Below are 24244 nucleotides of genomic sequence, written 5' to 3'. Positions count from 1 at the left end.
CGAAGCAGAACAAAGCGCAAAATCTTCGAACCTAGGCCAAGCCCCTGGTATGTGACTGAAAACAAGAGGTTCGCATGAGAAACATTTGTTGGCGTCAAGCCAGGCCGTGCCTGGGTTCCTGGTTGTTGTGGGGCTTCCTTGGAAGGGACAAAAGGGATTGTGGCTCGTGCTTGTGTACCTCAGATCTTAACAACAGCGCATGAGATTGAGCGTGAATACCATTAGTATCTCCCGTACCCTAGCCCTCTTCTCTGCTAGCGGCAACCCAATCACTTAGGTGAATTCAAGCCGCCCGGCTGCAGTGTCCTCTGACCTCGTTCCTGCGCCCTCAAACCCAAACGTCTTGCAACCTCCAGACCACCTCACCAGCCCTTTCTGATTGCCAACCTTCTGCATTCCAACAAGGAAACCCGACCTCCCCTCCCTACAACGTCCAGCGAAATCACGACCCTTTCCGCAACGTAACCCGCGACACACCCTCAACACCATCACATCCTCCTTTTCCAGAGCTCGCGCTTGAAGCTCAATTGACAGCAACCGATCTATTGCGTATTCAGCCACCCTCAAAAACAATGTCCGACGCTCCGTACGACCCTTATATCCCCAGCGGCCAGCATGGCGCCGCCGGGCAACAAGGTGCCGGCAACAACGCGGGAACCGCCAGACTGCAACAGGTGGGTTGTTTCCCCCTAAAATGGCACCTTTTGGCAATGTGGAATCGAACGATACCCCTGGAATGCTTGGGCCGTCCGTCTGCTTGATCCCCGCGAGGTCAAGTAATTACAAGATCTTGTCAACAATACCGCGCCTAGCTTTTGAGAATCGTCTCAGGGAGGGTATGTAATGGCCAAAGTTATGCATGCGGGCGAGTTGATGGATCCGATGGGGATTGATGGATTGCATGGCATGAACACGCGGTCGGCTTGCTCTCACCAGCGTCCGGACGAGCATTTGGGTGGAAGAATGGTTGCGCCCCCGGTCTCTTCCGGATATGGCGGTCAAAGCACAAGACTATGGCACTGTCTGTGACAGGCCATACACAGCTACTACATGGGAAACTCGGCATCGTTGGGACAAGCAGACGGATACGGATTGCCTCGTATCATAGTCGGATCGTTGTGACTCTATGGCATGCTGCGGCCATTACTGGTATTTTGGCTGACGGAAGTATAGCAAATCGACGACACTGTCGGAGTGATGCGCGAGAACATCAACAAGGTCTCTCAGCGTGGTGAAAGGATCGACGCTCTTCAAACCAAGACCGATGACCTCGCTATTAGTGCACAAGGCTTTCGTCGTGGTGCCAACCAGGTCCGCAAGAAGATGTGGTGGAAGGTATGAACTATCTCGCTGCTTGCGCTGTACGGAAGGGCCTTTCCACTGACTGACTGACTTCAACAGGACATGAAGATGCGCATCTGCTTGATTGTGGGCATCATTATCTTGCTCGTAATTATCATTGTCCCAGCAGGTATGTTTGACCTCAAACTTAACCATGAGTACTGAGAAGCGTTTTCTAACATGGCTCTTTCTAGTCGTTGCTACGCGCTAAGCTGCTCGTGAATGATTTGGTTATGATGAGTGAAACAGAAACGTTGTCAGGAAGTGCACGAAGCTGGATTTGGCTTGCTTTTTAGCATTCGCAGGGAACGGAAATCGTGCTTCACTGGGATTCAGTATTGGGTTGCTTTTTTTTTTCTTTTTTCCTTTCGAAACTTTTCATCGCCGCGGTTATATCATGGTCTCCTCGCTGGTTGAGATGGCTTTGGCTTTGGTCTTGGTGACGACTTCTTCGACTGATGCCCGGAACCACACGACCTGCTAGAGGCGGCGCGGAAAGGTTCATCGCTTATACCATATACACCCTGTATCTACGAGACGAAAGGCGAGGAGGCGTACTGTTGTTTTCTCAACTCTTGAATGGCTAATCAAGACGGAATCATGACCCATCCACCTACTAATAGTAATTCTACCTTTCCCTATCACCCACAGACAGGGTAGTATATGCTTTGTTTAGAGTACGGCACCGGATGGCAACTTTGTGTTCGGGTGCGGGGTGACGGGGGCGACGCCGGAGCACCGGCTGCCATGCGGGTGTCGTTGACACAGGTTCCACTCATTGTACCCGGGCCATGGCATGGACCGTAAAATGCCTGAAATGGGAACCCCAAGGTACATCATACGATGGAGCCTCGATGTGACTCCGTACCGTGTGCACCTTGAGAGTTATTTTCTTCTCAATCTGTTGAGAAGAGACAGCGGCAAACAAAAATGAGGTGATCATATCGCGTAAAGCTTCATGCAAAGGAGTCATATCTTGCTCCTGTCAACAGTTTAAGTGATGCTCGTGACTGTGTCACTTGTACACGATGTCTCTTGGACATCTCTTGGCGGCCCAACATCGGTTTTGTGATGCTGGAGACACTGCGGTTTCGGCGACCAATATGTGGAGGAGAGTGAGATGGGGGGGAATGGGGTAAACAAATGAAGGCCGTCTTTACATCTGATAAGTCAGGTCAACGGCGGTCAGCCTGCCTAGTTTGTAAAGATAAAAACCAGGGGGTCGCCGGGGTTGTCATCGGCGCCGTTTGCCTTTATGTTCTTCTCTTCAACACATGATCATCGACCAGTTGATGTGGTGATTTTGTCTGTACCTTGCCATCAACATCTCGATCTACAGGTACGTACCCCTCACCAACCCCTCCCCATGAGCGGTTTCGGTTGTGGTTGCAATTTTTTTTCTTCTTAGTTGCCCCTCCTCCACACTTGACGGGACTGGACTTGGCCAGAGTGCCAGGGCAGCCCCCCTCACTCGCCAGGCCTGCATGGGGCATTGGGCCGACTGCAACCAAGTCTTGCAAAATTAAAAACATTGAACCCCCCCGAACGCCGGCTCCTTCTTCCCGAAGACAAATATTCATACCAAACCCATTGATCTTTGGCAAGGGATTTGGGAGTCAGCTTAGGGTCCTCTCCTCTCCTCTCCGTTGTTTTCTTTAGTTCCTTGCCTGTCAATGGTTGGTGATTTGCGCGCCAGTTAACCAGACAACTGAGTCTTTTTTTAAAGTTTTCTCTCCACATTCTTTCTAGTTACGATCTAGAGCAGCCAGGGCAGCCTATTAGTCACTCCTCGGTACAACGCCATACCAGTCGCCAGCCCATCCTCATATCCTCCGCCGAGCGCATCACCGGTTGCCCGATCGCTTCGATAGTCTCCTCGAGTTAACGAGCCGCCGAAACAAATACCAAATCTTTCAACATGTACTCCGCTTGCGCTGTTGCCCTCCGGGCCGGAGCCCGTCGCGTTGTTCGCCGGGTTCCTAAGAGCGCTCGTGCTCTCCCCCGCGCTGCCGCCGCTCGCCGTCAGATCTCTACCACGGCCGCTCGCTCGACCGATCTTACTACCCGGGGCATGATCGTCCAGACCCTGTCCTCGGTCGGGTCAAAGCGCGAGGTCCAGCAGTACCTCTCTCTCTTCACCTCGGTCTCCTCCCAGCGTTTCGCCGTTATCAAGGTCGGCGGCGCTATCTTGACCGACTATCTCGACGAGCTTTGCGCCGCTCTCAAGTTCCTCTACACTGTCGGTCTCTACCCCGTCATTGTCCATGGCGCTGGTCCCCAGCTCAACAGGCTCCTCGAGGATGCTGGTGTTGAGCCCCAGTTCGAGGAGGGTATCCGTGTGACCGATGCCAAGACCCTCCGTGTTGCCCGCGACCTCTTCCTCCAGGAGAACCTCAAGCTCGTCAACAAGCTCGAGGAGATGGGTGTCCATGCCCAGCCCCTTACCACTGGCATGTTTCGCGCCGACTACCTGAACAAGGAGAAGTGGGGTCTTGTCGGCAAGGTCACCGGCGTTAACAAGCAGGCTATCGAGACTGCCATTAGCAACGGTTATCTCCCTATCCTCACCTCTATGGCTGAGACCGATGACGGCCAGATTCTTAATGTCAACGCTGATGTCGCCGCTGCTGAGCTCGCCCGTGCACTTGAGCCCCTCAAGGTTGTCTACCTTTCCGAGAAGGGTGGTCTCTTCGATGCTGGCGGACAGAAGATCTCCGCCATCAACCTCGACGAGGAGTACGAGCACCTCATGTCCCAGGCCTGGGTCAAGTATGGCACCCGTCTCAAGATCAAGGAGATCAAGGAGCTCCTCGACACTCTTCCCCGTACCACCAGCGTCGCCATCATCCATCCTGAGGAACTTCAGAAGGAGCTTTTCACCGACTCCGGCGCCGGTACCCTTATCCGCCGTGGCAGCAAGCTCCAGGCCTCCACCAGCCTTTCTGAGTTCAAGGACCTCGAGGCTCTCAAATCTGTCCTGATCCGCGACCGTGAGGGCCCCGATGCCAAGGAGACCGTTGAAAAGTACCTCGACTTCCTCAAGGAGAACCCCTTCAAGGCCTACTTCGACAGCTCCATGAACGCCCTCGCCATCGTCCTTCCCGCCAGCGAGGGTCGTCAGGCCACCCTTGCCACTCTTACTATTACCAAGTCTGGCTGGTTGACCAACATTGCTGACAACATCTTCACTGCCCTCAAGAAGGAGCACCCCTCCCTCGTCTGGACTGTGAAGGAGGATGACGAGAACCTCGGCTGGTTCTTTGACAAGGCCGACGGTAGCATCACCCGCCAGGGTGATGTCATGTTCTGGTATGGCATTGAGAACGGCGATGAGATTGTCAAGCTCATGAAGGATTTCACCGAGAACGGCCGCGCCATGCTTGGTAACTCCAACCTCGAGTCTCGTCTTCGTCAGGCTGCCAGCAAGCCCGCTGCCCAGCAGGTTCGCGGCTACTCCACTCTTGCTCGCCGCCCTGCCCTTCCCAAGTTCAGCATCTCTAACCGCAGGGGCTACCTAACCCAGACCAACCCCAACCCCCCTGTCGGCAAGCAAAATGCCTCTATGGACCGTCCCGCTCGCGTTGCCCTCATCGGTGCTCGTGGTTACACGGGCCAGGAGCTGATCCGCCTCATCGACTCTCATCCCAACATGGAGCTTCACCATGTCTCCTCTCGTGAGCTTGCTGGCAAGAAACTCGAAGGCTACAACAAGCAGGAGGTTATCTATGAGAACCTCAGCCCTGAGGATGTCCGTGATATGGAGAAGCGTGGCGAGATTGACTGCTGGGTTATGGCTCTGCCCAACGGTGTCTGCAAGCCCTTCGTTGAGGCCGTCTGGGAGGGTCGCAAGGCTTCCGGCCACAAGAGCGTTATTATCGATCTTTCTGCTGATTACCGCTTTGACAACAAGTGGACCTACGGTCTCCCTGAGCTTGTCCAGCGCAGCAACATCATCCAGGCTACTCAGATTGCCAACCCCGGCTGCTACGCTACTGCCGCCCAGCTCGGTATTTCTCCCTTGGTTCCTCACCTCGGTGGTATGCCCCACGTCTTCGGTGTCTCTGGCTACTCTGGTGCTGGCACCAAGCCTTCTCCCAAGAACGATGTCGAGAATCTCACCAACAACATCATCCCCTACAGCTTGACTGGCCACATCCACGAGCGTGAGGTTAGCTCCCAGCTCGGTGCCGAGATTGCCTTCATGCCCCATGTCGCTGTCTGGTTCCGCGGTATCCACCACACCATCTCCATTCCCCTCAACAAGAGCATGACTTCCCGCGACATCCGTCAGCTGTACCAGGACCGCTATGCCGGCGAGAAGCTCGTCAAGGTTGTTGGCGAGGCTCCTTCCGTTAAGAACATTGGTGGTAAGCACGGTGTTGAAATTGGTGGTTTCGAGGTTGACAAGTCCGGCCGCCGCGTCGTCATCTGCGCTACCATTGACAACCTCCTCAAGGGTGCCGCTACCCAGTGCCTGCGTAAGTTTTCTATACTCTCCAGTCTCGCAGAGTGCCTCTGCTAACCACATTAACAGAGAACATGAACCTTGCCCTTGGCTACGCTGAGTACGAGGGTATTCCCACCATGTAAATGAGTAAACGTTGTTGGATCTGATGAGATCCAAAGTTGTCTGCCGTGCGTAACACTTGTCGCACATTTTCCACCGAAAGGTTTTTACAATCCAGCGAATTTTTGGGTCATGCTTGGTCAACGTTCTCCTTACATACAGTTTTTGTCTTTCACCTTGGTATATTGCGGTTCATACGGAGTTTAGCTGGGCATGTTGAAAACTGGATTTGATTCCTTTGCTTGTTTTTGCGCCCACATTGTTGTTATTTCCCCCCGGCTTATGATGAAAGGTATGGCTGGCCTGGCATCATTGTATATATTAAGCTGCTGGAAAACGAAAAAGCGAAGTTGATATATCATCCCTGGGATGGGAAGCTAGTCAGCATCTATTTCCTTGACGAGTCACTCGATGCCTGATGCTCTCTCCAACCGCAAAGACTGGACGGTTATCTGAACGACATTGTTCTAAGGTAGGTAACCAATTATAAGCTTTGCCTCGGTCTATTTTGATCCGCTGGCCTCCTTCCTTTTAGTCATCTCCCAGGTATCGCTGGACCGGTCAATCCATCTCGATATAGATACTATCAGCGGCCTCCGAGGTCTACCATGCAGTGGACTCCAAACGGACCATACGGAGCCCCCGAGCCCGAAGTAATCGCACACATCACACAGCCTCTTTCTTCCTTCAGCTCTCGTACTAGTTCTACAATTTTAACGACCGAATGAGGCCACTATCCTCCTGATGGCTCGGCGTTCAGTTTTCCGGGATAGACTATCGACAGAACAACGCTATCGGTTCGCTTCTGACCAAATGCACGACGCTCGAATGACGACAGTGAAGTATTCAATAGTCCCAGTCTGGACAGTACCTCGAATGGAATCGTGGCGTTCTAGATGGGGTTTCTTTCCAAAATCTTTCTACGCTTCAACATGATGGATTCCGGGGTCCAAAAGAGAGCTACGATAAGAGGCGTTCGCACATGCTGACCATTACCACATAAAGTATATGGGAAAACCATCCACTCCATTGGTATGTGGGCTCTGTAGATCAGACAAGGCTCGTATACACTTTATTTGGTCATTGACCAGGCGTACGCTTCTTGCTCTGGTCTCTTATTTCGAATCATCAATTCCCACATTCAAGCGACACACACACTTTCCTTCTTACAATACCCTCAGCGGTATTCTCGACCTTTGTGATCGAGTTCTGATCTCAAACACCAGTCGTACGAAGTCATATGTACAATCTTGCAAGGAAAAAACCAGACGTCTCCAGCCGTCAAACGGTTTCGTTTGTATGACAATTATATGGGGTAGTACTGAAGAAAGAAGCTGAGAAAAAGACTACATATTTCGGATCCGGCTTCCAGCCTCCACGTCTGACATATTTGACCAAACAAAAGTACCATTAAAACGAGCGGAAAATGGTAATTGTAATGGTATCAACGGCTTGTCACTGGACTAATGATTGGCCTAAAATATATATAAGGAAGGGGGAACCCCAGAGTGAAGTAAGAACTTTAATACATCACTCATCAAGATCTCTCCAAATATACTACGTTTTCATACGTACTGCATACCGTTCTATTTGCCTTTTAAAGCACTACGTACCTAGGTAACAGTGTCCTCTGACGCCTACCCAGCTACCTGTTCTTTGATCTCTTAAGGGAGGGTAAATTTGATCTTATAATTCATCTGTAAACACTACCATCATCGCCCCCATGTGATCTAGGAAGGAAATGTGGGAGGGCCTGAGAGGTGACGGCGTTATAGTCTTTGTGTGGGGCACAACGGATTCTCATTCACAGTTCGTCAGAATAGACACTTAATGCAGCTGGCGAGAACATGTTTTTGAACTTGATCCACAGAAAGACATCCAGCTGTTTTTGTTCCATGGCTAGTACCCATTTCTCATTCCTTCGACGCACATCCCACTTTCCTCCAAGAGAAGGAGTCAAAGGTAGAGGACCAAAAAGAGAAGGAACAAAAAAAGACAAAGACATACAACACCAGGTTATTCGCCGGTCGTCACCGATCCGACTACTAGTCTGGCGGTCACTGGCTTATCAATGGGAGATCAGACGGGATCCCGAGTTCTCCAAGTGCCTATGGTCGTATGTGTAAATGCTGTTGTTGCTGTTGCTGGAGAGTGGGTGTTTGAACTCCGTTCGTTCCTTATGTAGAGAGATACAAGATCTGGTAGGATGGTGTCTGGTGTTGATCAGGTCAGAGGGGGATAAACAGCAGACAGCAAGTATGATATCCTTTGGAGTTGTACATAAGGAATCGGTAGGTACGGACAGTCATTTAGCTTATGGACACAACGCCGTTACAGTTTACAAATATACCACTATCATCAATTCCCGTCTCTCACATGGAGAATTCTTAAAATACCCATCCAAAAGGATCTTTTCCTATAGGTGCAACACTGACTGACAGTAAGGATAACCACTACAGCAAACATTAACATTCCATCCCGTCCCATCAGGCCCCCGTACTTAGAAGTACCTACTTATGAACCTCCCGCTCCTTCCCAAGTTGATCCTCTAACAAACGAACATATAAGCTCCTTAGGTAATCAGCAACTACGATTGCCGCCACCGCTGGGTCAGCTAGCGCAACGGTCTACCGTTGTAAAAACTCAAACCTCCCTGGCCCCAAAATACTCACTCACCTGTTGGTTCGGGAACAATGATGTACATTCAAGTAACTCAAAAAGGCTCCACATCGTCAGGCCGCGTCCACTTGAAAGTTAATGACAAGTACAGAGAATAGATGGCAGGGACAGCGTTGAGCCGGTTAACAAATGTGTGCTGCTTAAGTGCGCGGTTGTTGGGCTTTCTTTTTAGGGTATAATTTCATATCCTCATCGAAGCTGAGGGAGCAGATGGGAAAAGAAGACAGAGGTCGCGGGGTTCAAATGGTGACATGGTCTTTTTTTTTTTTTTTTTTTTTTTTCTTCTTTTTCTTCTTGTTTTTGTCAATGTATATGTTTCAGTGAGTCCAGTTTTGAGACGCAGCATGAACGCCCGGCGAGTGTCCAAGTGTGGCAGGGTCATTGTGTCTTTTTCTTTTTTCCCGGATATATTATGATGACGCTGAGTGGCATGCACTTCTACCTTCTATGTATTCTTCGAACCCAAACTCCATACGCTCTCTATCCCAATAGCATCATGCCCGATTCAAAGACCTGGCTACCTTAAATGACTAATCCGTCTTTGGAGGCTTGGGCCTGGGAGCCTTGATAGAGAATAGCACGACATCGTACTCCTGGGATGTCTCCTCTTCCTCCTTCTCTGCCTCCTTCTGACCCTTATCACCATCCTTCGCCTCTTTATTATCCTTGTCTCTCGCTGGCTTCCTGACCTCATCTCCATCGGCGTCCAACGTAACAACGACGTCCTTTGTGTCCAAACTCCCGTCCTCGGTATAGCCCCACACATCCTTGAGTTCCCTGCGAATCAGACCGGTCAGCCAGACGGACCCGGTAACGCAAGGGACCAGGTACAACAGCGCGGGCTGTCCGTGGTTGAACACCTGGAGCATCGTCAAGGTGAAAACCATGCCCAAGGCATAACCTGCTACCGAAGCGTAAAAGTAGGGCTTGGGAAAAGCAGTTGCAGCTCCGACCGCGCCACATGCTGGGTTTGGCATCAGGTTGCCCAGCTTGGTGGTCCAGAAGCGGTTGCCCCATTGACCTTCTGATTCCACGAATGGTGCTTTGGTTCGTCGGAACTGCATTTCGTTCGTAGAACTAGCTGCTTGATCCGTAGATGAGGCCTGCTTGGAAGACGCATCAACTGGCTGATATTGGATTTGTCTCTTGTAAAACATGTACAAGTCGAAGCGAAGGGCGAGTGCCATGACCAAGCCAGGAACAACAATGTCTCCGAGTCCCAGCATGCTGAAGCCGGACGAACTCTTGAATACCAGCTTGATTGGGGCGTCAACCTTTTTAGCAACGGTGATCATGAACGGACTGTAGAAAATGGATTAGTAACTGGATAGCTGTCCTGGCTGAAAGATGGGTGGAAACATACGTGTAAAACACCATGACGATGTCATAGAAGAAGAGACCCCAAAGAACAGCGGTACCTATACCGAAAGACGTGGGCGAGAGCATGCCAAAAGCAGCGTAGCACATGGCAGCCCCAAGAATGTTGGAAAGGACATGCCACTGAACAAGGTGATATGCAGTAGTTATCGCGATTGAGACCAAGAATCCAAGTAGATGGTTGAACTTGATCTGCGACTTGAAAGAGCCGACGCCATGGGCAGCAAGGCGGACTGTCCACTTCTCCGTAAAGAGGTGCCGAATCTCCCAGGCAAGTCTGTTGATTCCAGGAGGCAGGCGAACCATGGAAAACACACCGGGGAAAGGCGACTTCTTGTCGGTGATCATGGCCTGGTTCGTCGTTGGGTCAACTAGTACCTGAGAGCGGCGTTTCGGATCGACGTAGTAGAGTCTGTTGCTGCGATCTGACCATACACTTGGGAAAATCAAGCTGGTGAGAATCTCTAAGGCGTCCCCGGACAGCTTGCCGAGGCCGGCAATGCCAGCGAAAGACATGTAACCTCGCAGTATCTTGTTCAACAGGTTGGGATCCTTAAGCCACTCTAGCAGATAGTAGAGCCCAATGAGAACTGCGCCGGCCAGAATGGGAAACATGATGGCATCAGAGGCAGTCAGTCCTTCCGTGAACTGCTCGTCTTCCTTTGACTTCTTCTTCTTCTCGTCCTTGTCTTCGGACTCTGGTGGGGCAGCGGAGGGAGGTCGGCGGAGGGAGCCATGAGCACCAAGCCATATTACAGCCAAGGCGCCGAAGATAACCTGAGCATCAAACCAAAGAACTTCTGGCCTAAGGAGCATCTCCCAATGAAAAGTGTATGGTGTGGCATCTGGAACCGGAGATGGAAGGATAGTACCTGTCGCGTTGACGGCCGAAGCTTCAGGAGAAGCCATGGTGATATCCTAGTCAACTCGCGATACTCATGCGTTTCTATTTGCCGTAATCTGTCGTTATGAATGAGATATGAACACCGAGTATCGAATGCTTTTTGTAGCAGTGAGAAAGATGAGATAATTCCGTCAACGTGGATAATGCCGTCAACGTGGGATGTTGGGTTGGTGTTGAGATAAAGCTGCGTGTCCAACCTGCCCTGGAAGGGAACAACGGAAGCGGCCTTGGGTTCCACAATTAGGTTCCAGGTTGTTGTCGGGTTGACTGTCACTGCAGAAGCAAGTTACAGGGCTGATCTGAGTATTTATAGCGGTTACACGCTGATTTTTCTGCAGGGACAGAGCCATCTCCGCTTGCTTGCCCCACTAATTTGCCACATCCGGGCCGCCCTCGAGGAATTGTTGGTGGAACAAAACAGTCTCGCCTTCCTTCCGGGCACTCACGGGCCGTTGAGGCTTTCGTCCAACACAAACGACCATTTAAGAGCAGCCACTGCTCACGTCTACTTGTACTGCCCATCGCATTCACTTGACAAAGAGGCGCAAACATCTAGACACGTTCCTAGGTATCCAGCTCATTCACAGATTGGAACACTGTAACAAACACTCATTTTTTACGTCATGGCATCCGATCCCATGTCAGTAAACAGTTCAGCAAGGGAGCCACCTGCGCCTCCGGGATCAGGGGCAGACGAGCCCAAGTATGGAGGATATACACGGTTCGAACTCGAACTGGAGGTAGGCTTCATACACATTATCATCCAGCGTGCGTGGTATTAACAGAACACTCAGTTTGTTCAAGCACTTGGCAACCCGCTGTACCTGAACCATCTTGCGTCCAGGAAGCTACTCAGCAATCCTGCTTTCATCGCCTACCTCGACTATCTCCAGTACTGGAGCCGCCCACCTTACCTCAAGTATATCACCTACCCTGGGCCTACCTTGAAGAACCTGGAGTTGCTGCAGCAGGAAAAGTTCAGGCAGGACATCATCAGCCCAGACCTGGTCGAGCGTCTCAGGCTAGAGGGCATGAAGGCCGGAATCGACTGGCATCGAGAGAGTTTTCCAAGCACGGCATAAGTTGCACGGGTAGAATGATGCCAGGGATGGAAACGAGTGGGAAGTAGCCTCTGGCAGGCCAGTACCGCACAAGTTGATTCTGATGAAGAATACCTCACATGCAACTACACAAAAACAAAAGAAAAACCCAACGCCAAGCAATGCCCCCAATACCATGTATTGATGATCCGACCAGACCTGTGCTGAACATGTCTTCTTCCTCTAGTTGTTGTCTCTCCACCTGTGCCCGCAAGTCATACACTACGAGACATGTTAGCTTCTTACTTTATCCCATCAGTCTGCAATCCCCTTCTTACCTTGTAGAACGTCGTCATCGGTTCATCAGCACTACGAATTTGAACCTGGAAGAAGGCTGCCTCGTTGCCATTGCAAGTTCCGCTGTCACACTGGACCTTGCCTTTTTGTGCATTGTCCCAAGCGCCTGGACCACCAAACACGTCTTCCTTCTCCTTGCGCGGGAAGTTCTTGCGGGAGTAGATGGGCTTGTCGATGGGGTGTTCGTAAGGACAGGTTCTGCACTCGAGCCTGTTGCCACCCGTGTCCGCTCGGGAGAGGATGAGGAGGTTGGCGCAGAATGGGCAAACTGTGGTGGGCGTTTAGTTCCGGTGTCCTAGCCTTTGTGGGTGGACTTGGACTTACAGACGATAGGCATGTTTGCTATTGATGAAGGGACTGGATTTGTTTGTTGTGTGTTATCGTCCGTTATGAATAGCAAGTGAGATGAGTCGAGCGGTTGCCAAAAGTCTTGTTGACGATCCTGATGAGAAGAGGCGTCGCCGTAAGCTGGTACCTTTTGTGAAAACAGCTGGCCAAGACCGGTGTTTATGTCTACCACTTGCTGGGCTTTAAGGTAGTGATATAAGTTGTTAGAGTGTAAATAGTCAGTGTAGGGGCGATGGCCTGAAAAAAAGTGTTATAGCTCGATGCGGTCCGTTAATTCTATAAACCTTAAATGTAGCGCTTGAATTTTCATTGGTCAGATCTGCATCATCAACTGTCCCACACTTGGTCAGCGGTGCCTGGACCCAACGGCCCTTTCTGTTGTGCCTGTGCTAAGGTAGGTACGTACCTACTCACTGACATGCAGCTGGGCCTCAGCGCATGCCATCTGAATGCCAGCGTCCTGATCGGGCCCCGCAAGGAGCCGACCATTCTGTAACACCAAGGGAAGACGACACTGCCACTGCCACCTCCTAACCAGCCCGTTAGGTAGAGGTACGGAATGCTTCCATCCCGTCCTTCATACAACCACCACCACCACCACGACTGGAGATATCTCATAGAATACAGTACACTGTACCCTACAAACAGTCGTTCGCCGCCCTCTTATTACCCCGAAGATCCCTCATTGAGCGTTACGCGATCCCGATCCTTTTATAGGAATCGACCGATTACCTGATTCGACAGCCTGGCCACTTCCATACCGTACATCCACTCTCCCCCGCCGACCCATTTCCACGATTCCCGCTCGTAATTAGCAATTCCAGGCCAATCTTACCTCTCTACTTTGGACAACTCTCGCCGTCATCCCTCTTCGCTTTCACCGTCGTTTTCGCTACTTGTGCTTCTTCCTACAACCAAGAAACATCACCCGCCGTTTCCGAGACAACCACAAGTGACCTACCAGTAACCATGGCCGGAAAGGACGAAGAACACGAGGTTCGTACCACACAAGCGTCCTCTACCCCCAACTAACACCCTCTCTCTTCTATCCCCCGTTTCACCCGCCCTACGCCCTCTCGCGCAAACAGCTATACTACAGACAACCCCAGCTAACCCTTCCTTCTTTCACCCCCCAAAATACAGGGTGCCTCCATCTCCGAGCAGCTCATTGAAGCTTGCCGGCGTAACAACACTGACCTCCTCTCGGAAATTCTCGCCGACAAATCCGACGAAGAAATCTCCTCCCTCTTGAACAACACGACCACCGTGATGGGCAACCACCTCTACCACGAAGCCGCGCTCCGTGGCAACTACGAGATAATCGACATGCTCCTCGACCAACCAGGCTTTGAATGCGATCCCGTCAACCGACTCGAGGGCGACACCCCGCTGCACAGCGCAGTCCGATGGATCAACAGCGAGCCGGAAGCGCAGCGCGAGTTCGGCAACGAGCTGGTGGACATGATGCTGGAGGCCGGGTCGAACCCGCGCGTGAAAAACAAAGGCGGCTTGACGGCGTTGCAGTTGGTGGATCCGCGGAACAAGGGGCTGAGGGAGCTGATACAGAAGCACGAGTACGCTCTGCTCAACGCGGGCGATTTTGTGAGTGCGGAGGATGTCAAGCCACAGCAGGGCCAACAGGCTGTTTTGGATGTAGAGGAGGAGGATGAGGATGCTGAGTTTAGTGGGAGTGATGATGAGGAAAGAGCGGAGTGGGAGAGGAGGAGGGCGGCCAGGAAGTGAAGGGACTCACAGGTTTAACAGGGGACTTGGTGAGACTTCTAGAGAGCCATCAGTCTAGATACCCGAAGAGACACCACAACATCCATTCAAGGTAACAGCTCTGTGGAAGCGTGGACCGAACAGCGCCTCTGGTGTCTAGGCTATGTCTTACGGCCTGTCGTTATAAGCTAGCATGGATAACTAGCTGCACTGCGATTAGATTTATGGTTTGTGCTTGTTGCAGCATGTAAAGCGAGCGATATAACTAAAGTCTAGAGCGGAGCAAGTGTTATTAACACCGTTAGAGAAACTTGAGTTTTCATATCAATAGTTAATCAAAATAAAACATACCTAGTCTTACTTGACTCCATGGACCACAGAAATGGCCTCGTTACATTTCACGTATTGTTGACTTTCACCAAAAAGCCACCTCAGGAGAGGCAAATATTGGTTAAATAGAGAGTGTTTGAGGGTATAAGACTAGGTAGCTGGTACAAAACAACGTCTATCAACCTCTAGTTCACATCCTCACGAAACTGTTATTCATCCAGCATGTTGTACAAAAACTCGATAGGTACGAGAAGAATAACCAAAGCCCAAAAGAAAAGGAAAAAAAAAAGGAAAAAAGAAAAAGAGTCTGGTTGAACGCGAGCTCACGAAGAACATAGGGGTATAGTATCTAGTCAATAAAAGGATCTCCAACCTGCAAAACCCAGCCCAAAAGGTAAAGAAAACCATCAGCACCAGAACACCATCCACATCCACATCAAAGCCACGACACCGAAAACCCCAGCGCCAGGCCGCTGTACCATCCCCGCGCCACCCAAGCCCTTCGAGTTTGCACTTTCGATATATGTCCGATTCCGAACCCTCTCCAAAATCTCTCTTGTTAGCCCCCCACCACTGGCTATCGTTCGCAACTCCTCCCCAAAGATCCTCAGAATATTCGTGCTTCTGCCTCTCGGACAAAACACCACCTCCCACCCACCTCCATTGGGAATAATGAATGTGCTGGTCTGGTCATCAAATGCATAGCTGTACGCATCCGGACACACCGTCTTCGCGTTCTCGCTGTACAAACTCGGGGTACAAACGCTCGGATCGTCGTACTTGCCCGTGCAGCAGTCCTCGGGATTCCCCGTCGCCGCGCAGGCCGACAGGCACGGGTCGAAGACGGGGCGCTGGATCGAGTCGTCCGGGTAAGGGTAAATGCCGTCGCCTGGCTTTGAGGGCGGGTATTCTTGCAGGTCCCAGGGACACCAGCCGCCGACCGAGGGGTTGGTTTGGTCCGATTCCCAGGGAATGGGGAAGGTTTTGTTAGTGTAATAGAGCCCTGATCTAGAGGGCGGGTCGAGGAAGCCGGCTGAGGCGATGCAGACGCAGTTGGTCAGATTCGGGGGGATCCAGGTTGTGTTGGCGGCGGGGATGTAGATGATGCCGAGGGGCAGGTTGTAGCCGTCTACGAGGGAGATATCGTAGAAGGTCTGGTCGGAGTTTATCCCGCCGAGCAAATTGAATTCGGCGAGGGTTACTGGCACTTGGCCCTGGTGTGTTGCAGATTGTGTGAGTAAACACTGAGTGACTGACATGGGTAAGCGTAGTGGGCAAAAGTTAAAAAACTTACCGTAAACTCGCAGTTAAGCCTGCCAAAGCAGTCTCCAGTCATGCAAGCTGCTCCATTTCCATTCACGCCATTTAGGTTGCTCGGCCCCGTTCCGTCGGCGTTGAACGAGCAGTTGGTCCGTCCCCATACTCTGCCTTGCCAGTCAGGACTGACAAACAGTGGCTTCGTCTCGCCAGGGGCAAGCTCGAAGCCGCCAACTTCAGGTCCGATGCCGTTCTGCGTACCAATTCCGGGCCATATCGTATCAGGGCAGCTGTTGGTGATGACGAGAGGTATAGGGGTCGGGTTTGGCGGGGTCGAGGTCGGATTCGAAGTGCCCGTTATACTAGAGCTACGGGGTATAGGGACAGAGGAAGCGATCGATGTTGGGCCGACAGCGGGAGGCGGCTTCGAAGTAGGAGTAACAGCAGGAGGAGATTTCCAAGTGGGACTCACAACGGGAGCTTTTGAGACCAACGTTGTAGGTAGACGAGTTGGGTCGAAGCTCTGCGCTGCCACGCCGGTGGTCTGTTCATGGAGGATAAGTAGGAAGCCCAGAGCACCTCTCATAAAGCATCCGAGACTGCCCCCGCGAGGTTGTTTGTAGGTGGCGGGCGAGTGACCTTCGATATCTGGTGTTGGTTTTCGGATACCCTTCTGACCAGGCGCTATGATGATAGGTGACTTTTCGGTGACCATGGTGGTGTCCGTCTTCTCGAGCGGTCACCAAGAGAAGATGGTGTGGCAAGCAAAGGTAAAGCGGGCAGGATGATGATGCTCTCTGTCTCTGTGAGTATTTTCTAGTAAGGCGCCTTTGATGATATGGCAAAAGGAATACCCAAAATTTCCCTTGCGGAAGAACACCAAGGGAAAAATTCACACCAGACGAGAAAAGGGAGGCATCAAAACGACAGACGAGGCATGAAGGGTATAGGGCTATCTTGGAGATCTGGAGAATTGCTGTGAGGTGTACGATTTGAAGTGATTATGAAACTTATGCAGGTTGAAAATGGGTGACTGAAAAGGAAAAGACAACTTAAGGCGATGTACGTCCGCGCCATGTTTCCAGCTTGAGTTCGTATTGACTGAAGCTTGATACCGCCATCTGCTCTGAAGAATTGATAATATTATGGCAAGAGATTCCTGGGCTGAGGGAGCTGTCAGGAAGTGACGACGCATGATTCGCCATTGTTTGATGCGGTGGCCATCCTCCTTTACCACAGACGACGAACGAGAAACTTGAAAAGGAAGTCATTGCCAGGGTATTAAACACACACTGACGCACGGATGGTTAAAGTTGGACCTTCCTTCATCTTGATCGGTACCATCCCATGTGCCATGTGCCCTTGATATTAAGAAGTACCCTTGTCACACCTTTTACTAGACCTGGGTCGCACGGACCTCGTCCAGTTCTCATATTCTCTCAGAATGCCACTCGCGAACCCCGGATTTACCAAGCTGGCTGGAGACAGGCACAGGGACCGTTAGGTGGGGGGTTGACGTTGTTTGGTTCCACTATTAAGGCATTTTCACGTGCTGAGGCCATGATTGTGGATCGGCCCCAAAAGACAACTGAAACTCTGCCTGATGGGTGGGAAAGATGTGAACATACCTACATATGCACTTTCTGAATGATAAATCAGATATTATCCGTTTTGGTTACTATCGATTGCCCCCCTACTCACTCGTGTTTCCCTGAGGCATCCAATCGATCCCTATCCTTTTCTTAGCAACACCTCATCCTTAGTTAGAATGGTGGTCAACTCGCCTGCTGCTTCGAGACAATCCGCTGTCATGCTACGTTAAAAGGTATCATTCAAGATCCGACATGAGAAGTTAAGAGAAAAATAAAGAAAGAAAATAAAAGAGCTGTCACCCCATCTACATTGATATAACTCCCCCTTTTACCTGAACCTCGCGCGGCAGCGGCCCATGACCTCTCCTTGGCACACCAGCTCAGCGCTGAATTCGGAACCGTCCAAAGTGAGATAGATATCGAAATAGACACGGTAGAAGGTACCCTGTGGTGTATCCATCCGTTCAAAATCCTTCTCAAGGTTCTTGCGCGACAGATCCGACGTGAGCGTTACCACTTCCTTAATCCCTGTTTCGACATTGTCAGTTTGAAGTCATGAACAAACAGCAGAAAGGATGACTCACTTGGATCTTTGGTATACTCCGGGCAGACATCATCGTCGCAGGCATACAGGATATCTTCGTACATGAGAGTAGCACCGGGTGCCACTTGACGGAAGAAGGAAACCTTGACCGGCTCGCCGATCTTAACCTTCTGTCCCTTCTGGACAAATATCTGTCGCGTGAACTTGCAGCGATCCTTGCCATCGAGTGAGGGAACACGGTACGCCTCAGGATGGTAACCCTCCTTGAAAGGTTGGAGGGTAGCCATGAGGTAGTGGCGACGAGCGACACGATGAGTGATAACTCTTTCAGTGATACCAGCCGTGACGGCACCTTTGACGATAGCAGCGACCGAGTCCATGGGGCGGACAACCTTGGACTGAAATTGCGGGGGAACGTGGAGCTTGATCTGCTGAAAGAGGTATTCCGACGCACCGAAACCACCAACGACAAGGATGTTCTGCAGCGTGCGATTTTGTGCTTGAATGGCAATGATTTGGTTTCTGACAAGCTCCAAGATACGGTTTACTACCGGCTCGAAGCATTGTAGAATCTCCTCGTTTGTGAACGTCATATAACCTTCTTCGATGCCTGCTTCAGGGAATTCAGCTTCGATACCAACGTCGACAGCCCACTTCTGACCGTTATTCCGGAAGTCGGCCTTGATTCGGTTTTCAAAGTCCATGATGCACTTGGCGTAGACGCGACCGGCAGTCTTGGATCCATCAGGTAGCTTCATCTTCCTGATCTTTGTCCGCAGAATGTTACTGAAGTTGCGGTTAAGAGCAGTTGAACCGCACGAGTCACCAGAGCCAGCGGTGCATTCTGCCACGGTGAACGGGTTCTCGTCCTCGACTTCATACGCGATCAAATCCACCGTTCCACCACCACAATCGACAATAAGAACCGCATCGTGTACCTTGAGGTTCAGAAGGCCCGTCTTGGAGCAGAAGAGAGCTGCGGCTTCGGGCTCACTGACCAGCGTAAGACGGTTGTCGTTCTCATCGCGGAGGAAGCCAGCCTGAATGGCAGCAGCTCGCGTCGCGGCCTTTCCAGCATCGTTCCAAATAGCAGGAACCGTAAGATAGTAGCGGATGTTCCTCTCTTCACGGTTGAAGACTTCACCCAGAGTCTTCAGGAGCGCGGCGCGCATGGCCTGGCGGAGCTTAAACAGATAGTCGGCCGCGACATCGATCTCTGACTTTCCAGGTGGAAGAGGCGGCAGGTTAATGGGATCGATATAGGTGTTGCCCGACAGCATAAGCTGGAGCTTGAACCACTCTACTTTTTGCACGCCAGGTTTTGGGTAACCAGTTGGTGCTAGGGCATCCGCAATGTCGGGGCCCCATCCAACAACCTTCTGGTACTGGTCATAGTAGAGGACGGTGGGGATCTGCACGAGAGTTTATCAGTTTTATGGTTCACGCGAATGGTACGCCAACAATGGGAGGTCAGCGAACCTTTTGCTTTGTGTAAGAGCCTGCGCCGGGCCACTCTGTAATGATGTCCTCCTTGGCCTCATTGTTGGTTGCGAAAGCAAAAGCGACACCAGAGAAGGTGGTACCCTATGATTACCAGGTTAGCAAACAGCACGAGGAGACTAGTCTGGGTGTAGACTTACAAAGTCGATACCAACAATGAGCTGAGCCTTGCTACGGCTGTTGCCCTCCACCTCGGCAGCGGCGCTGCGATAGGGAGCAACGGGGCCGGTGGGCTGGGGCGGCGGAGGGTATCCTTGAGCACCAGCATATCCCGGCGGGCCTCCCTGTAGAGGAGGAGGACCACCTCCCATGACGGGCGGAGGATAGCCGGAGACAGGGGGAGCCCCAGTGTTGATGGGTGGGGGACCGCCGACCATTTGCGACGGCGGCGTGCGGGTCGGGCCTTGGTTCGTCAAAGGACTGGTCCGGCCAACAGGACCGGGAGGACCTGGCGGATAGTTCGCGGAGTAACTGGGCGGCCGTGGTCCGGCGCCTGGATGATTCATTTGAGGAAGACTTTGCTGAGACGAGTTGGACGCAACGGAGGGCGCAGGACCCGGGCGGGCCTGGAAGAGCTGCGATAATTGAGGGGCTACTCCGGGGGGCGGGGTGGGCGACTGCTGCTGATGATCAGGATTCGGCTGTATGCTGGCGGTCGATTTGCGTTTGCCAAAACCAAAGCCTTTCAGGCGAGAGTTCATAGAACTCATAAGGGAGGACCGCCGGGGATATTAGGATTAGGAAGGAGAAAGGACACGAGGGAAGGAGAAAGACTGCAAGCAAGCAAGCAGGCGACCGAAGGGTGGGATGGATGGATGGATGGATGGACGGCCAGGCTTTAGCTAGGTCGAAGAGGCGCAAGCAGCAAAGTGCAAAGAATGGGACGGGACCGTACGGACGGGGACGGGAACGAGGACCGCAAAGCTGAATGGGCGACTGAATGACTGGACGCGGGACTGGAGGAAGCAAGACCTGACTGCTGCGAGAGAGACAGAGGCAGATGGCGGCGAGCGGGCGTGAGAAATTAGGACACAAGAGGCAGGGTCGGGTGTCAGGTTGCAGTGGCTTTGTGGATGGGGGGGCTGCAACTGCGCTTGGCTCGTTGTTGGTGTTGTTGTTGTCTTCGGTTAAGTTGTCTAAGCCTGCCTGCGATTCCTTCCGTCTGGGCGACTAATCCGCACTCCTGCCGTGTTCGTGACTTTTGTAGTGTACCTGTAGAGATATCCAGCCAGGGATGACCCAGCGAATCTACAGGGCATTGAACAAACTCGGTGCAGCTGGCCCAGTGACAAAGTCCTTCGCAACTAGTCTAAGATGCACAAAGCAGCAACCTACCGACAACATCTGATGCGAATCGAAATGGTAGATTTGGGTGGAGGCGACGATCAATTGAATGAGTCTTGGTGTCAAGGGAGGGTATGAGAACCAGTCAAAGAAACCCTCTGTTGGCTGCCGCCGTGAGACCGAAGGACTTCAAAACACTGGGCTAGGACCTGCTGTGCCTGGAGCAGCGACTGCGGCCGTGGGTGCCCGCGCAGGTGGGAGCGGGATGTCCAGGCCGGGATCCCGGGCAATGCTGGACATGGAACCTAGAGGTAGCGGCGGCGGTGGGCTGGCGGGCAGTGGCAGGGCAGTCGGGCACCCCTCAGGGCAGCGACAAGAGTGGACAGACCTGACAGCCCAGCTGGTGTGGGGTTTCGGATCCTTCCTCCAAAGGAACAAACCCGCAGTTGGGCGCTAGCAATGAACCACTCAGGGATCTGGGTGGGAGTGTAAGGCTGAGCGCCCGCTAATGTACCTCTTTACTAGAACAAATATCGAGATCACGAGCTGGCGCCAGTCACAGAGGAATCTTGATGTTGATTTTGTAGAAGGCTTGTGATATGAGAGATGCCTGGAGTGGACTGATGTCAGCCAATGTCAACGGGTTCACACACCAAAGGGAACACGTTGAGCAGATGAACTCCAAGGGGCAGGAGATGGACAATCAGATATGCCATGACGATGAGCTGGTGTTTGATAGGTAGAGATCCAGGTCCGTATAGTGTAGAAGATTTGACAGCTGAAGCAGATCAATGGGCTGTCCTGAAGCTTCCCGTAACTCTCCGCCATTAGGACACTGGAATAACCCCAATCTGCTGTGTTACTGTCCGTACTGTGGACGCTCGAGTTGAAACAGCATCCATCCAGTGGAGTTAACGCGCGAAAATTCAGGTAGTCGGAATACCTACCAGTTGAGGTTCGCGATGAAAGAAATACATGGGACGAACTCGTACCCGGTGCTCTTCTCACAGTGCCACCCTCCCTCTAGACCTATGTACCTACCAATTTGATGCTCTGGTACCACCGTATGTCGGATGATAGCGGGGAGAGCTTGAGATCCCATGGAGGTCAGAATGAGGTAGCTGCTCTAGTCGAGTCTTGGGACACCAATACCGACGCTTATTCTAAACACCATTTAGACATTCATTGGAAAGTAGAATGTAGAACCGCACTTGGACTTCATCACGGTCGCTAACTCGTAGTGATCGAAAAACTGTTTCTTGAGAGTGGGGCGAGTTGAGGCCGTTGCAGTGATGAGAGACGCCTGCACGCCTAGTCTAGTGAAAGATTAGGTACATATGATAAGGTAACACGTGGAACGCCACTTTCCCATTCGTGCACCCTTCAGGTTGTTCCACAAATCCCGTCTCCCTCTTGTTTGCTCATGAGCCTTTCATTCCCTCAGCCAGGCCATATCCTTTGACTCAAGAAGAAACTTTATTGACAGTCACGAGCAACTCAAAACTGAATGTCAAGGCGCGATCCCCTCCGCATCTGAGGATAAATTGTGGGTCAATTTCTCCCCAGTCCCACGTCCGAAGTGCAGTGTAGTGTACACTAGGTACGCAGTAAATGGCGTCACTTGGCTGTGCCTGACCTAGACCTGAAGTGGTCAAGCCTGGGTAGGACTTCAGAAGAGTCTCGTAGGACTTTCACTGTTGAAGCGGCTCTCAAGAGTTGCGAGCAATTGATTTGCTGTCAGCGGTATTAAGGCAAACTGCCCTCATGATGGCTGTGCCTATGTATGTAGCCTTGCTTTCCTTCTCCAAGTCTCGCCAATAGGAGCTCTGGCAGTGCCCTCCACGACAGCTGCTGCGACTTCCTCTCGTCGCCTGCCAAAACTCCTGCTCAATGCTCAGCCGCAACCTTGTCTGGTTGTGATGGAGCTGCCTGCCGGTTCAATGACATTGCTGGGTTGGTTCGAGGAGCAAAGGGACATCATCAACACCGTCTCGGCCGCGGGCTTCCGATGGATGTGATCCTTGCACTGTCGGGTTGGTTCGCGGGTGTCTATCGGTTGATCCAAGATGCGGAAGCGCCCCTCCCGCCATGTTATGTGTGGATATAAAGGCTACCGAGAAACCAACGTGAGAAGAATACGGAGCGTTAACCTGCCTACAACCACCTTCATTCTTGTTATGCTTGAGTGCTCTGTTACGTTTTCTCGAAATCGTCTTTACTATATATGTAGCACTATATATGTAGCAAATGCTACTGACTCCAACAGCAGCTCCGGCCGCCCAACTCTTCGACTACTGTTCATCGGATCCACGTGTTTCCAGCGCCGGCGCCGGCCGTCGGCCCTGCCCCATCTCAAACGTCCTTATCGAAAAGCCTCATTCTCGGAAGAAGCTCAATCTGGACGTCGTACCTTGGCTCGATGTCTCCGCTACTCGAATCTTACGGCGATGAACCCGAATACGCCCTACAGAGGACCAGGTACAACTGTGCCTGATGACCTGAATTTTACTTTGCCCACTCAAAACATGTTATCTTCACCTTCCGCAAGCGCGGGCTGGCTGATTCCATATAAAGTTCAATCACAACCTGGCATCACCTACGGTGAACAATCAACAACTCAAACACGGCGGGAACGATATCTCGGTAGACTCGAGTTTTTCCATTCTCTAACTTTTGAGTTATCTATCGTAAGCGCTACCAGTGGGCGAAATGCAGGTGCCTAGAAATTGTCCTGGAATCGGCCCATGTCTGCCAGAATCGAGTTGGTGCTGACTACGACTCCAGTCGTATTTAGTGAACCAAGACGGTGGAAGAATACACAACGACTCCTGATATAGTCAGCTTTCTACCCCTGGTGGCGCGTGGACGACGTGGATATGTAGCGCCCGGCGTATATGTGCAACGGTGCCAGATCCATCAGGGTGGATGGTCTATAAGTTGTGGGCAAACCGGCAGGTAACCGACAGTTCGGGGAAGACGCATTCCGGAAATGGCGACCTGAAGTAGTATCTTTAATGACTTGTACCGAGAAGTTGCCCATCGGGGTAACAGCCGTGTCCTACGGGCATCACCACTCACCTTCACCGTCACCAGCGCCGCCTGAATACCAACCGTTGTTATACCCGTTAGCATATCTTCAACCGGGTTGATATAGGGATTCGCTGGAAATGTACGGCGGGTCGCAGATGGGCTATCCACCATCGCAGGCCGAACGTTCTACGGGGCCCTGCAAACAAGAGAAACGAGAGGATCTGCGGCATCAAACGGAACCTTTTTTCTCATTCTATTCGCCGGCGAAGGCCTATTTCGCGTGAGGATGGCGATAGGCGGAGGAGTGGAAGTTGGCGTTGAGACCAAGAGTGAGAGCGACAGTGCCGGAGCGCAAGCAAACCTCACCTTCAT

The 24244-nt window shown here is 51.8% G+C and overlaps 9 protein-coding genes and 1 non-coding gene across 11 annotated transcripts; 5 read left to right on the top strand and 5 right to left on the bottom strand.

Annotated features, from left to right (window-relative positions):
- Nucleotides 1-189: 189 nt before the first annotated feature.
- On the top strand, nt 190-2024 carry NCU00566 (synaptobrevin). Its single transcript, XM_959634.3, has 4 exons — nt 190-674; nt 1174-1335; nt 1402-1471; nt 1536-2024. The coding sequence occupies exons 1-4, from the start codon at nt 573-575 to the stop codon at nt 1550-1552; spliced, it is 351 nt and encodes a 116-aa protein (XP_964727.2). The 5' UTR covers nt 190-572; the 3' UTR covers nt 1553-2024.
- Nucleotides 2025-2567: 543 nt separating this feature from the next.
- Nucleotides 2568-6345, top strand: arg-6 (arginine-6). Of its 2 annotated transcripts, XM_011394480.1 has the most exons (3): nt 2568-2680; nt 3068-5819; nt 5876-6345. In XM_011394480.1, the coding sequence occupies exons 2-3, from the start codon at nt 3260-3262 to the stop codon at nt 5929-5931; spliced, it is 2616 nt and encodes an 871-aa protein (XP_011392782.1). In that variant the 5' UTR covers nt 2568-2680; nt 3068-3259; the 3' UTR covers nt 5932-6345. The 2 variants fall into 2 exon arrangements, with proteins under 2 accessions (XP_011392782.1, XP_011392783.1); XM_011394481.1 differs by lacking the exon at nt 2568-2680 and having other exon boundaries at nt 2750-5819.
- Nucleotides 6346-7909: 1564 nt separating this feature from the next.
- NCU15605 lies at nt 7910-8011 on the bottom strand. The gene has a single exon (XR_897791.1). It is a non-coding gene; the product is annotated as a 5S ribosomal RNA (ribosomal RNA).
- A 948-nt stretch (nt 8012-8959) lies between these two features.
- Nucleotides 8960-11137, bottom strand: NCU00568 (hypothetical protein). Its single transcript, XM_959636.2, has 2 exons — nt 9951-11137; nt 8960-9889 (listed from the first exon to the last, which is right to left on the bottom strand). Exons 1-2 carry the CDS (start codon nt 10871-10873, stop codon nt 9118-9120), a joined length of 1695 nt encoding a protein of 564 aa, XP_964729.1. The 5' UTR covers nt 10874-11137; the 3' UTR covers nt 8960-9117.
- A 97-nt stretch (nt 11138-11234) lies between these two features.
- Nucleotides 11235-12252, top strand: NCU00569 (SOH1 family protein). Its single transcript, XM_959637.3, has 2 exons — nt 11235-11608; nt 11663-12252. The coding sequence occupies exons 1-2, from the start codon at nt 11492-11494 to the stop codon at nt 11948-11950; spliced, it is 405 nt and encodes a 134-aa protein (XP_964730.3). The 5' UTR covers nt 11235-11491; the 3' UTR covers nt 11951-12252.
- Nucleotides 11971-12841, bottom strand: NCU00570 (DNA-directed RNA polymerase III polypeptide). Its single transcript, XM_959638.2, has 3 exons — nt 12590-12841; nt 12247-12533; nt 11971-12190 (listed from the first exon to the last, which is right to left on the bottom strand). Exons 1-3 carry the CDS (start codon nt 12600-12602, stop codon nt 12152-12154), a joined length of 339 nt encoding a protein of 112 aa, XP_964731.2. The 5' UTR covers nt 12603-12841; the 3' UTR covers nt 11971-12151.
- A 280-nt stretch (nt 12842-13121) lies between these two features.
- NCU00571 (hypothetical protein) lies at nt 13122-14700 on the top strand. The gene is made up of 2 exons (XM_959639.3): nt 13122-13609; nt 13757-14700. The coding sequence occupies exons 1-2, from the start codon at nt 13583-13585 to the stop codon at nt 14354-14356; spliced, it is 627 nt and encodes a 208-aa protein (XP_964732.1). The 5' UTR covers nt 13122-13582; the 3' UTR covers nt 14357-14700.
- Nucleotides 14701-14975: 275 nt separating this feature from the next.
- On the bottom strand, nt 14976-16760 carry NCU00572 (thaumatin family protein). Its single transcript, XM_959640.3, has 2 exons — nt 15960-16760; nt 14976-15879 (listed from the first exon to the last, which is right to left on the bottom strand). The coding sequence occupies exons 1-2, from the start codon at nt 16635-16637 to the stop codon at nt 15073-15075; spliced, it is 1485 nt and encodes a 494-aa protein (XP_964733.1). The 5' UTR covers nt 16638-16760; the 3' UTR covers nt 14976-15072.
- Nucleotides 16761-17421: 661 nt separating this feature from the next.
- On the bottom strand, nt 17422-20830 carry NCU00573 (hypothetical protein). Its single transcript, XM_959641.3, has 4 exons — nt 19699-20830; nt 19538-19642; nt 18099-19470; nt 17422-18042 (listed from the first exon to the last, which is right to left on the bottom strand). Exons 1-4 carry the CDS (start codon nt 20266-20268, stop codon nt 17843-17845), a joined length of 2247 nt encoding a protein of 748 aa, XP_964734.2. The 5' UTR covers nt 20269-20830; the 3' UTR covers nt 17422-17842.
- Nucleotides 20831-22609: 1779 nt separating this feature from the next.
- Nucleotides 22610-23293, top strand: NCU00574 (hypothetical protein; the record flags this gene model as incomplete). The annotated part of the gene is made up of 3 exons (XM_959642.1): nt 22610-22623; nt 22691-22875; nt 23109-23293. 3 exons carry the CDS (start codon nt 22610-22612, stop codon nt 23291-23293), a joined length of 384 nt encoding a protein of 127 aa, XP_964735.1.
- Between the last annotated feature and the right edge of the window lie 951 nt (nt 23294-24244).

This window comes from Neurospora crassa, linkage group I (genome assembly GCF_000182925.2).
Source record: "Neurospora crassa OR74A linkage group I, whole genome shotgun sequence".
In the NCBI taxonomy this organism is placed as follows: Eukaryota; Fungi; Ascomycota; class Sordariomycetes; order Sordariales; family Sordariaceae; genus Neurospora; species Neurospora crassa.
This window is presented reverse-complemented; position numbering and strand designations above follow the sequence as displayed.

Bases quoted from the DNA above. Each gene is read 5' to 3' on its own strand.
- NCU00566 (XM_959634.3), top strand. From the start codon at position 573: ATGTCCGACGCTCCGTACGACCCTTATATCCCCAGCGGCCAGCATGGC. The intron at 675-1,173 runs GTGGGTTGTTTC...ACGGAAGTATAG, and splicing joins GAACCGCCAGACTGCAACAG to CAAATCGACGACACTGTCGG. The intron at 1,336-1,401 runs GTATGAACTATC...TGACTTCAACAG, and splicing joins GCAAGAAGATGTGGTGGAAG to GACATGAAGATGCGCATCTG.
- arg-6 (XM_011394480.1), top strand. From the start codon at position 3,260: ATGTACTCCGCTTGCGCTGTTGCCCTCCGGGCCGGAGCCCGTCGCGTT. The intron at 5,820-5,875 runs GTAAGTTTTCTA...CCACATTAACAG, and splicing joins TGCCGCTACCCAGTGCCTGC to AGAACATGAACCTTGCCCTT.
- NCU00569 (XM_959637.3), top strand. From the start codon at position 11,492: ATGGCATCCGATCCCATGTCAGTAAACAGTTCAGCAAGGGAGCCACCT. The intron at 11,609-11,662 runs GTAGGCTTCATA...CAGAACACTCAG, and splicing joins GGTTCGAACTCGAACTGGAG to TTTGTTCAAGCACTTGGCAA.
- NCU00568 (XM_959636.2), bottom strand. From the start codon at position 10,873: ATGGCTTCTCCTGAAGCTTCGGCCGTCAACGCGACAGGTACTATCCTT. The intron at 9,890-9,950 runs GTATGTTTCCAC...CATTTTCTACAG, and splicing joins ATCGTCATGGTGTTTTACAC to TCCGTTCATGATCACCGTTG.
- NCU00572 (XM_959640.3), bottom strand. From the start codon at position 16,637: ATGGTCACCGAAAAGTCACCTATCATCATAGCGCCTGGTCAGAAGGGT. The intron at 15,880-15,959 runs GTAAGTTTTTTA...GCAACACACCAG, and splicing joins GGCTTAACTGCGAGTTTACG to GGCCAAGTGCCAGTAACCCT.
- NCU00573 (XM_959641.3), bottom strand. From the start codon at position 20,268: ATGAGTTCTATGAACTCTCGCCTGAAAGGCTTTGGTTTTGGCAAACGC. The intron at 19,643-19,698 runs GTAAGTCTACAC...TGGTAATCATAG, and splicing joins TCATTGTTGGTATCGACTTT to GGTACCACCTTCTCTGGTGT. The intron at 18,043-18,098 runs GTGAGTCATCCT...ATGTCGAAACAG, and splicing joins GGAGTATACCAAAGATCCAA to GGATTAAGGAAGTGGTAACG.
- NCU00571 (XM_959639.3), top strand. From the start codon at position 13,583: ATGGCCGGAAAGGACGAAGAACACGAG. The intron at 13,610-13,756 runs GTTCGTACCACA...CCCAAAATACAG, and splicing joins GAAAGGACGAAGAACACGAG to GGTGCCTCCATCTCCGAGCA.
- NCU00570 (XM_959638.2), bottom strand. The intron at 12,191-12,246 runs GTAAGAAGGGGA...CATGTCTCGTAG, and splicing joins CGATGACGACGTTCTACAAG to TGTATGACTTGCGGGCACAG.